Source organism: Phragmites australis, chromosome 4 (assembly GCF_958298935.1).
Source record: "Phragmites australis chromosome 4, lpPhrAust1.1, whole genome shotgun sequence".
In the NCBI taxonomy this organism is placed as follows: Eukaryota; Viridiplantae; Streptophyta; class Magnoliopsida; order Poales; family Poaceae; genus Phragmites; species Phragmites australis.
The window spans coordinates 40,506,164-40,518,250 of NC_084924.1; the positions used below are offsets into that span (position 1 = coordinate 40,506,164).

Below are 12,087 nucleotides of genomic sequence, written 5' to 3' on the forward strand. Positions count from 1 at the left end.
CAAAACCTGGACCTATGACGTGCTCGCGAAGCACGGGAAGGGATGGGTGGACGAGTTGCCCGCCGTGCTATGGGCTAATCGGACCACGCCAAGCCGCGCCACCGGGGAGACTTCATTCTTCCTCGTGTACGGCGTTGAGGCGGTCCTCCCCTCCGAGCTCACCCTAGGCTCCCCTCGGGTGCATGCCTATTCTGAAGGGGAACAGGAGCAGTAGAGGCGCGACAACGTCGACTACTTGGAGGAGCGCCGGCGGCGTGCCACCGTCCGGGCGGCTCGTTACCAGCAAAGTCTGCGGCGCTACCATCAGCGCCATGTCTGGGCCCAGTCTCTTGAGGTGGGGGACCTAGTTCTCCGACGCGTCCAGTCACGCGAAGGAAAGAATAAGCTATCCCCTATGTGGGAAGGTCCCTTCACTGTGATCGGGGTCCCGCGAGAAGGTTCTTTTAGGCTGGCTGCAGAAGACGGGAAACCGCTCCCCAACCCGTGGAACATCGAGCACCTACGCAAGTTCTACCCGTAGATGACCATGCTCGCGGCTCAGGTCAACCAGGCCGGGGGCTTCCCCCCCCCCCCCCCCCCGCCCAAGTTGACCGGGGGCTGCCACTAGCTGGGTAAGTCACCCAACCTTGTAAAAAATTGTCAATTCAGTATGAATGTTGAAATACAATCGTGTGTCAATTTCGTTTTTCGGGATTCCATATGTTTAATCTGTCTAGTAAGATGCTCGATTGTGCGAGTAATGTTCGCTCTCTCATTTTCCCCGCTGATAAGAGAATCCCAATCGGTATGCGCGCGGGCAGTTGCCGCTGACTTACGTCTGATGTGGTAGGCTGTGGTGTTCAGTGTCGTGGCAGATATCTGGGCACTACCCAGTCCCTGGGCGCCCTAGGTAATCCTATCGCTCGAGCTGCTCGAGTAGTCCGGAGCCTAGGCCCTAGGGGCGGGCTGTCGGTGCTCGGTCTGGTCTGTCATACCCGGGCGCCACCGAACCATAGGACCTCTGGGTTATGCCTTCTGCCTGCTCTTGTCCGCCGGTCTGGGTATTCGAGAGGTCTCGGGTCGAAAACGAGAGCAGTCTATAACAAGTACCGCACTAACAGAGCGCACCAAGCAAGGATTTTCTCCATTTTCTCTTAATTCACAGATCGACAATCAAAGCAAAAGCAGCTCGACCGCGAGGGCCTCGATACCTAGGTCGCTGCTCGGCCCCAAGGGTCCTCGGGTGGTCCAACCGCTTAAGCATGAGTGGTCGGGATCACCCGACCCCGGGCTCCTCACGTGCCCCTTGATGATCGGGCACCCCGGCTGAGGGAACCAAGCCCCCAGGCACCCCGAGCTCGGAGCGCACGCCCCTCCTGGATCGGTTGGCCGAAAGGCCGACAGCTATCCGGTGAGTGGTTAAATTCAGAATGAATTCACGTTCAATAATATTTTGTTCCCGAGTCGTCCTCGGGGGCCCTCGTATTCTAATCTGCTCGGTGAGATGGTCTCCTCGCGCACAAAACCCTACCGTGCGTCCACTTTTTCCTAGAACGACAGAACGGTCCGTAGAAAGATGTACCGTACGTGCGGTAATGTCCGATCGAAGTCTTTCATGGTGGTCGTGGTGTTCGGTCCGCTTTTAGGGCCCCGAGCACTACCGAGTCCCTGAGCGCCCTGGGTAATCCTATCGCTCGAGCCACTCGAGTAGTCCGGAGCCTAGGCCTCAAGGGCGGGCTGTCGGTGCTCGGTTCGGTCCATCTTAAGCCCGGGCACCACCGAACTATGGGGACTCTTGGTCGCATTCCCACCCGCACGTGTCTCCGGTCTGCTGACTGAGTGGTCGCAAGGTGGAAAAGTGTTCACCGGTCATGGCGTGCTCCGTGCTGGATCGATCTATCTCCCAAGCAAGGAAGTTCGTGTCTTTGTCTTTTGACTTAGCCGATGCGGACTCGCGAAGGCTCGGAGGCTGAACGCGCCGAGAAAGACGATCGGGACGACTTCGTTCTCGGGGACAGAAAGATCGGGATCGGTCCGACTGAGTACTCCCCGGGGCATCAAGGCAAAACATCAGAAGAAGCACTAAGTACTCAAGAATACCGGAGTTGCGAGCCCAAAGAAAAGCTTCCACTATATTTACAAAGGGAATACAAGAATTTCTAAGAGATCACTCCCGTATTTACATCAAGTTAAAGACAAATAAAAGAAGAAGAAACTACAAAAATCCTAATCGGAGTCGGCGTCGGAGTCGTCACGGCCACCCCCAGGGGCTGGCGGCGGCGGCACTTCCCGCGTGAAGTCGGCCGCCACCTCGACAGCGGTGCTCCGAAACGCTTCCCGGGCGGCCTCTCCCTCGGCTTCGACTACTCCTTCCTGAGCTGGCTCTAGCGGGAAGTTCGAGTCTCTGCTCCGGTAGCAGGCCAGGACGTGCTCGGCCACCGCTTGGGCCAAGCCGCGCCCTTCCCGGGCGGCAAGCTCCTGGACGGCCCAGGGCAGCGCCTCGAGGCACTCGCAGACTTGCTGGAGTCCCAGGATGTATCGTCCGGGGGCGTCGCCCTTCTTCTCCACGACGAGTCGCCCAAGGCCGGCCCTCGCCACGGACCGCCGCATCCACCGGAGTGTGACCTCCAACATCTACTGCAGGTTAGCCCGCGCGACAAAGGTGGCCTCGAGCTTCTCCTTCGTGGTCCGTAGCTGCTCTTCGAGACCCTGGCCCTCGGCCGCGCTAGAAGAGCCAGCGTCGGGTGCAGGGCCGGTGGCTTGCTTCACCTGCGCCGCCAGTTCGAACAGAGCCCGCTCGCGGGGGGTCAGCTCCGCCTCATGCTTAGCGATCTGCTCCTCCCAGGCAGCGATGGCCGCCACCGCCTCAGCAGCCTCACCCTCCCGGCTGTAAGACCCCACTTACCGGGATCTCCTGTGCCTCATGTATCAGTCCCTGGATCAAGTAGCTGATACGCACAGAATTCAACAGAATGATATCAAATACATACTTCAAATACAAATAAGTAAAATAAATACCTGAAAAGAGAAAAGATGGTCTGGTGGACAAGAATCCACAGCAGACCAGCCAGGCAGAAGAGCCTACAGCGCAGCGGAGCGAAACGACGATGCAACCCAATGCCACAGGCAACTCAGGTGCGGACGCGACCTTAGACTTCTTCTCTTCGAATTCATCTGGGTTGAGGTTGATCTCCAACTCAACAATCTGAAAGCAACAAGACTGAGTACGGAAGGTACTCAACAAGTCCTATACTACTTCAAAGGGTTGATAGATGCATAATGAATATTTCAAGGATAAGGCTTTACGGCATAGTTTTAAGCGTAAAACAGGTTTTATGCAGATATCCAGTTATATTCTCCACCGTTAACCTTTTTGAAATAAATGTAACAAAGCTTTTGAAAACAAAGGCAGGTATCTTCTGTTGGTACTGAGTATCACCTCAAGTGCCCAACGCATTAGAAGGTAACCTGATAACAAAGCTTTCAAAACGGTTTAGAAGTAAAATGGTTCAGGCATCTTCTGTTGGTACTGAGTATCACCTCAAGTGCCCAACGCATTAGAAGGTAACCTGATAACAAAGCTTTCAAAATGGTTTAGAAGTAAAACGGTTCAGGCATCTTCTGTTGGTACTGAGTATCACCTCAAGTCCCTAACGTATTAGAAGGTGACCTGATAGCAAAGCTGTCGAAATAGTTTTAAAACCAAAACCAGGGTAACAAGTTGTATCTGGGGGTTTTCAGTCCTGGGAGGGGCTATACCTCACTCCGCAGTCCCTTTTATCACATCTGGTGTACCTCTAGTACCACACAGCTTCTGGCGGAGTGCGCCAGGAACCACATCACACGGACATCTAGTCCACACACTCACGCATCAAGACACACGCACCCTGAGTCTAGTCAACGCGATTGCTGCTTTCGCATGTCCATAACCGTGGACACGGCTATTCGAATAGTTTTACACTCTGCAGAGGTTGTACAACTTTACCCACGCGATATGCTCAGCCTCCCACTGTTGCATGCAGGGGAGCGAATCATACCGAGACCCTCCATAACACCTTTCCTGTCGGGCTTTTCCACGAGACACGCCCAAGTACCAGAGCTGCATGCTTCCGAAGGCCAGCATCCCTTTTTTTAAGCCTTGGCCGGTACTAGAAACCTCCAAGCATGCGGGACAGGATAGTACTTGCCTGCTCGTTGCTCTCAGCCTCCTGGTATGATGTCCGACCCAGTCCAGTGAAAGGAAAGTCAAGTCCTGCCCATACAGGACGCATGGTTGTACGTAGTGGCTAGGCTAGACGGGCCGCAATGACTCGGTCCTTAAGCGGCCAGGGTGGGCATCTCCCAGCACGAGTATTCCCACAATACCACATGCCCCCAAGAGCATCCCTTCCCACAGAGGACTACTCTACCTGCCCCCGCCAAAACAGTTTTCACTAATTTTTACACACCACCCACCATATCCCACACACCGACAAGGATCTCACATCCATCACGAAATTCATATCCATCAAGGATTCATGGTATATGACTTGTCATTGGATAATGATTATTTATCATCCCCGAGGAGATGCAGTTTTTAAAAGCGACGCCTCTGAGGAGACGTATTCAATCCTAAGCATGCTAGATATCAAGACGTCTTCCATCGTTACTATAGATAACAATAGGAAATCCTAGGGTGATATGTATTCTGGGTGAAATTAGTTATGGCATGGCAAGTGTTGATAGGATTAACTACTACAAACAATTGCAAAAGCGTAATACATAGCACATGCAGTAGTATTCCCAGTTTTAGCTGAGTATGTAGATTATCGGAAAACATAGGTTCAATATGATCAAGGAAAATAGGACTTGCCTTCTTGAAGGGTCAATTCACGATTGGTCTTGTCGTTCACATCTTTCGGGTTCTTCTTCATCGTTGGACCTTGCCTTCAGTTCCTTCCTCGGGTTCCTGCTTAGAACCTTGACTTCGAGTCTACGCATATTAACGACAAAAAGCGCACAACGACTAAGCAAATGAGCACCAGAACAAAACCAAGAAATGCCAAAACGGAAGAAAAACAACGGAGAAAACGACGAAGGCTAAACCCAGCGAAAAGACAAACGACAACTCTAATCAATATGAAACTAATACACAGAGAACAACGGGATAATCTCGCGAAGCTAGGCTAAGCTGTTAACCTAGTTGTCATCAACTTAAGAGAAAACTTGAACAAATCACTATTAACTAGGTGAACTCTTATTAGATTAACTGTCGAAGGACGACAGCTAGAGATTCTACGTGTAGATGAGTGCACGTGTACATACATTAATATATGTGTAATACTTACGTTTATATGTATGTGAGCATGTATACATATATACGTAAGTATAACTCTAGACGATTATATGTGCTTAAGTGTGGAGATTAAATACTCCAATTTATAGCACTAAAACATGGTCGTTTAGCAACTAACCTTAATTACCTAGTGTTGTTTAATTGCCACACTAAGTTATATCTTATTGCTATCATAAAAGCATACATACAATTAATTAATTAGATTAATCTATCCTTTGAATCTAATTAATTAATTATCAAAACGTTATTCAATTAATTAATTACCAATGTTAAATTATTCTATCATATTCTATTAACATGTATTTATTTATTTAACCGCTACACGGGTTAATTTATCACCTTAATTGAACTAAGATTAAATCTATAAACTATCACATAGAATATCACATGAAATATCAATTTATTCTTAAACACTTAATTGAAACAACATTTAGTTATTCTTATTAAGAAAAGGAATTAACCTACTTAAGCTAGGTTATCACATGCGACAATATTACGATTACAAACTAAACATCATTATCGAATTATTTATCTTCAACTTTATCTATTAAAAGACAAAATCTAAATCTAAATTTAATACTACGACAAGAATTAAATACCGAGAGAGAATGTTAAACAAACTCTAAAAATTACAAGATTTGGCATGAAGATAGATTATGATTTTAGAGGAATATTGGCGAAAGAATCGCCGAAATCGGAGTTGAAACGGAGGAGTTATAGCGGACGGAAGATTGCCGGAATAGAAAATCCTGGAAAAAGAGAGGGAGCACTATTTCGCAAACTCGGTCCGCGGGACTGTGGACCGGAGGGAGGTTGTGAGGTGGGCGCACCGTGGACAGGGCGCTGTGGGCTGTCGGTGGGCTCGGTGTGTAGGCCGGTAGACCGAAGGGGAGCTCGGTGTATGGTCTACCGTGGACCCGGCCGGTGGACTAGCCAGTTGATGGGGTCCACATGGCGGTGAGAGGGGGGAAGGATAAGGCCGGGTGGCCTTTTTGCCCGAGCGGCTCACAGAGAGAGAGGCGGAGGGAGCTTGGGGAGGGGCGACCAGAGAGGAGACGACCGGCGGCGGCGGGATTCCAGCAGAGAGGGAGCGGCCGGAGAAGAGAGGGAGAGACCGGAGAGAGGGGCGGCGGCGCCGGGAAAGAGGAGGGCAACGCCGGTGCTCGGGGAGAGAAGACCGGCAACGGCGGTGTCTCGGGGTGGCGCAGAGGAAAGGGGAGCGGAGGGAGGCGGTGGCCGGCGGGGACGGCGCGGGTTGGCGAGGCAGGAGGCGGCACGGCGCACCGAGAGGGAGACGGCGGCGCGCGCGGCGGAAGGGAATCCGGCTGGGTGAAGGCTCCGGCGGAAAGAAGAATGCTGGGAGGCGGTGCCCGGAGGAACGGCGCGGAGCAGCCGGAGGGGATGGAGAGATGGTGTGCGCGGCGACCTGGCGGCGGGCCGGCTGCGGGCGGCAGCGGCACGACGCGGCGCGACCAGGAGTGCGGTGCAGCACACACGCTGCGCTGGGGGCGACCGAGCAAGGGGAGGAGGGAGCTGGAGAGGGTGGCGTGCCTAGAAGAGAGGAGGTTGGCCGGGGCGGTGAAGCGCCGGCGGACCAGCACACACGACGGCAGCACGTGCGGCGACGCTGCGCGGCAGATGTGGTCTCGGTCGGGCGGAGCTTGGCCCGGCAGCGCGGAAGAAGGAGCAGAGGGGGAGGCTCACCTAGGATGGCCGGTGATGCGGGTGGCGGCGCTGGCTGGCTGTGCTCAAGGCGGCCCATGGTGGCTCGGCGCGAGCCGTTCTGGCCGGGGAAGCCGGTAGTAGTGCACGGAGGCAGCGCGTGCGGCCGCGACGGCATGAATGCGGCGCACACATCAACGGCGGCCTGGACTGGGATGACGCACACGCGGGCGAGACGGCAGCATGGGGCAGCTCGGCGTATGCATGTATGTGTGCTTGCTTGTGTGTATATATGCATGTGTGTGAGGAAGAGGAGGCTTGCAGGTGAAGGAAGAGAAGGAAGTAAAATGGCTTTGGCCTGCTTGATGGAAAGATCAGGAAGAGATGACCGGTGCAGAGCATGGGCTGCTGATGGCCGGCGCAGTGTGCCAGGGAAGGGAGAGAGGGCACAGAGGGAGGGGATGGGCATGAGAAGAACAGAGAGAGAGTGTGAGATATTTGTATGAATATTGATTCAAATAAATATATTGAATTGCAAAAGATGTATTTGAATTTGTAAATGAAATGTGTGATAATTCAAAATGAGTTCGAATTGAAAATGGATTTGAGATATATAGGATTAAACTCAAATAGGAGTATTCGAATCTGAGTTTGGCATTAATTCAAATAAGGGTATTTGAATTAGGAGAAAGATTCATACTTGAAGCTTCGGGATTTGAGAAATGTTTGAATTCAGGAGAATTGAATTCAATGGATTTCGAAAGAATTGAATCAAAAAGCAGTTACGATCAAAAACAGTATAGTTACTATTATAATTGACTTTTTTTTATATGATCATAACTTAAATATCTATACTGTCGTAATTATTTTTTTAAGTTGTAATTAGGGGTGGCACAATAGTAAACTATAATGCTTCTCATAATTATATATTTTTTATCATATGATCTAACTCACCTATATATGCTGTCGTAAATGACTAGTTTTTTAGTCGTAACTAGGGTGCTACGAAGATAACTACAGCAACTAAGAGTGGTGTAATGTAGTTCATTATTACGTCTAGATGCAGAATAGACTCGTCGTGTGTCTCTAGGACACGATGTTCACTCTACTTGCTTAATCATCAAAACTTTCAATATCGCGACTTGCGGAAGTGGCCATGCGTGGCCGGAACACCTAAAATCCGTGATCCATCTCTTTATACGAAATGCAGCTTTAATTTAATTTCATTTGTTCCAGGAACTAGCCATGCAAACCGATGAAGTACGTGCAGAAAACTAAAATAAAATCTAAATAAGAAAACAAAGTTCATATATTTGTCTATCAAATTTTGCGTCTGCTAAATTTTCTTCGTGGTTATGTTGATTATATTTTGCGAGGTCTGCAATGAGGACAATCAGAAAAAGGAAACATTGGAAGCATGAAATCTGACAAAGTCGATGTATTTGCATTTTAACGACCTTGATCCTTCCTTGAGATTCCTTGATTCAACCGGAGCCCTATTAGACTGTCCCTAACGGTTTCCTTCCCTTCCCAGCCCAAAATCTTTTCCCAAAGGGATTCCCTTCCCAGATTCGTTCCCTTCAAATTCCTGCACTCCAACAGCATTCCCTTCCCCATTCCCTTCCCTAACAAACTTCCAATATTCTATTATTTCCTCATACCTGCCATAACGTATACAATACGGTTGCATATACGTGCTGAGTAGGGGACGCAAACAAGATTGCCATGACACGAACAATACGACTACGTATACGGCCGCGTATACAAATATTCTATCATTTCCACCATAAATCTCTAAACCACTATGTTTCTTTGTATTGTTCATTTCCAAAATCCAAAGAGCAGAGGTCGATGCCTGGTACCATCAGTATGGATATGTGTTTCGTACAACGGTCTTTTTTCGAACCCGTATCGCTTTTACGTTCGTGTAGTACATCCTTCTCATGGAAGGAAGGAATCACATGTGTGCTGTGTTCGTGTTGAAGTGTCTTCCCCTAGAAGCAATTGAGCACATGCCTGGGAGCTTGCAGGGGAAGCCAGGCGCGGGTTCCTTGCACGGGAAGTGTGTTGTCGCTATAAAAGAGTGCACCTACCATAGCAGATAACCACAATTGCCTCCACATTTGACACTGGCACAATGGGCTCATCTACATCCGAAGATATGTTCATGTTGTCATCAGACTCCAGCGACGAGGAGGATGATTTGCTGTTCAAGGTCGCCATCGAGGAGGAACAAATTGGTGCCCAAGGTCGCCGCCGCCACCGCGGCTCCGTGCCCGGACATGCGGTCATAGACCGTGGGCACCAGGAAGGAGCTGCTAGGCTATTTCAGGATTACTTCGCCGACATGCCAGTGTATGGTCATACATTGTTCCGTCGTAGGTGAGACCATTTTTCGTACTTAACAAAGGTGTGGGTTGTGATTCGTAGTAACGACTGTTCACCTTCTTAGGTTTCGGATGAGTCGTCCATTGTTCTTGAGAATCGCCGCTGCTGTGGAGAACCACGACCCATGGTTTCGGCAGGGGAGGGATGCCGCCGGAAAGCTGGGCCTAAGTCCCCTCCAAAAGATGACAGCTGCCATACGTCAATTGGCATACGAAGTCAGTGCGGACACAGTAGATGAGTATGTTCGGATCGGGGCTAGCACAGCGAGGCTCGCCCTGAGAAAGTTTGTGCAAGCCGTTGTCCGGATTTTCTCCGAGCAGTACCTCCGTGCTACCACCGCGGAGGATACTGCTCGACTATTAGCCATTGGCGAGCAGAGAGGGTTCCCCGGGATGCTGGGGAGCATCGATTGCATACATTGGGTTTGGAGGAACTGCCCGAAAGCATGGCATGGTGCATATACCGGTCATACACGCAAACCCTCCATAGTTTTGGAGGCGGTTGCATCGTATGATCTTTGGATATGGCATGCTTTTTTTGGGATGCCCGGTAGTCTTAATGACATAAATGTTTTGCACCGCTCTAACATTTTTAGCAGGGTCACGGATGGAACTTCGCCCCCTGTGTCATACACCATTAACGGTAACACGTATGACATGGGGTACTACCTAGGTGATGGAATTTACCCCGAATGGGCGACCATAGTTAAGCCTATTTCAGCGCCTAGGGGGAACAAGAGCATGTATTTCTCTGCCAAGCATGCATCTGTTCGGAAAGATGTTGAACGCGCATTTGGCGTGCTGCAGTCGAGGTTCACCATAATTCGCGGTCTAGCAAGAATGTGGGATGAAAGCACACTGCACAACATTATGACTGCATGTGTCATAATGCACAATATGATCATTGAGGACGAGGGGACCGGCCCAGATGTGGACGAGGTGTTTGATTACATGAGCGAGAAAGCGACAGCCCGCCGCAATCCTGACCAAGCTGTACTGAAGTACATAGAAGTCACTGAAGCAATCAGGAACCGGGCATTGCACCACCAACTACGTGATGATCTCGTGGAGCACTTATGGAGTCGTCATGGAGCACATTAGATTTGTCATCACGTTCCATCTAGATTACGCGCCGTCGTTGCGTTGGCAGTCATCGCTTTATTCAATGTCAATGTTTACTATCGCAGTGTATCATAATGTCTGTTTCAATTATGTCAGATGCAATCGTAATGTATTAATGGATTTGTAGCTATGAGTCAAATGCAATCTGTTTTAGTTGTGTACTGAGCAATTGGAGTTTTTTTCCTATACGCACATTGAGGTCAAACCAGTCGGCCAGGGCTCCCCTCTTCTTTCCTTTTCGAACATACCAACTCATGTACTTGTGCATACAGGTGTTGCATATTTGGAAGCAACTTGATGTACCATAGGAAGCACACAAGTGAAATCATGGAAGTGAAGCAAACTGATATAGGTTTGTAGGGACTTTAGCCGACCACATTCAGCTCACACACAGGTCCACACAACAATTCATAACAGATTACACGACACATGTCTGCAATGGATACAGGTCTCGCAAATCCACACATCATCAACTACGGGATATGTCCTGCGGCCTTCCACCGCGCAAGGATCTCCTCCTGCCTCCCCTTGTAGTAGTCTCTGAGGGGACCAGTAACACTATCCAAATCGACCTTCATTATACGCTAATCCTGATCATTTACTCGGACGGATGCTTGAAGACGCATGACAGAAACCTGCTCCTTCTTCAGCTCCACCATAACCTTCTTTGTTTCAATGATTTCAGTAAGTTGTGTGTCATACATACCGAGCGACACGGTAGGCAAAGATGTTGTGGAGGCTGATTTGCGAGCACGAGCCGCTTTTGCTGTGTCCCTTCCAATGGGCCTAGAAACCTCAGCCGATGCATTGGATGCTGCGTCGTTCGGGAATTCAGTCCCTGCAATATGGCTGTTCTGTGCGTCGGCCACATCTTTCATCTTCTGCGCCTTGGCGGACTCGTGCGCGTGCCACTTGGGGTGCTCGGCAAGCATCACCCAGCAATGCATGTAAGCAAAAGGCCTGCCCTCAATCCCCTTGTATGCTGTGCAAGCCCGCGCCATCTGCGAATAAAGGAAACCATGAGATACAATCTACAGAACTGGCACATTGTGTACAAAACTAAATATACATCAACACTTGTGCCCAGCAAGCAGACAGGGAGCAAGGGTTCACAAACAACAAGCATACACTTGTTGAACACAATGGGTACTGAAGAGGCCTTCTACACATTTGGAGAAATAGAATTCTACAATAAGCAATTTGCATAGCATATTAGCCATTCCTACCACATAGGATTCAGTTACGTTCGCAAGCACGAGTTCACAAACAACCAGCATGCAGGATTCATTTGTGGACAATATCATACAAGTACGGTTCATTAGCTTGTGTTAGTTACCTTGTCAAGCTCGTTGGTCCCGCTTGGATTGAGCTGCTCCACCTTCCTCACGTGCACAGCAAATTTGGTCACTACGTCCGTGATGAGCTTCATGTGGTTGACCAAAGCCTTGTCCGACCTCGGCATCATATTCGGCTTCCTATACGTGTTGAAGTACTTGGCGATCCTGCCCCAGTATGTCTCCTTGCTTTGATCAGTTCCCACTAACGGATCCTGGCTCACGTTTAACCATGCGGACATGAGAAGCTCATCCTCCTCATCTGTCC

General features: G+C 49.7%; 2 protein-coding genes across 2 annotated transcripts; both read left to right on the top strand.

The window, feature by feature from the left end:
• Positions 1-6,265: 6,265 nt before the first annotated feature.
• Positions 6,266-7,117, top strand: LOC133914799 (uncharacterized). Its single transcript, XM_062357811.1, has one exon. It carries the CDS (start codon positions 6,266-6,268, stop codon positions 7,115-7,117), a length of 852 nt encoding a protein of 283 aa, XP_062213795.1.
• A 1,996-nt stretch (positions 7,118-9,113) lies between these two features.
• Positions 9,114-10,464, top strand: LOC133914800 (uncharacterized). Its single transcript, XM_062357812.1, has 2 exons — positions 9,114-9,331; positions 9,429-10,464. Exons 1-2 carry the CDS (start codon positions 9,114-9,116, stop codon positions 10,462-10,464), a joined length of 1,254 nt encoding a protein of 417 aa, XP_062213796.1.
• The last annotated feature ends 1,623 nt before the right edge of the window (positions 10,465-12,087 follow it).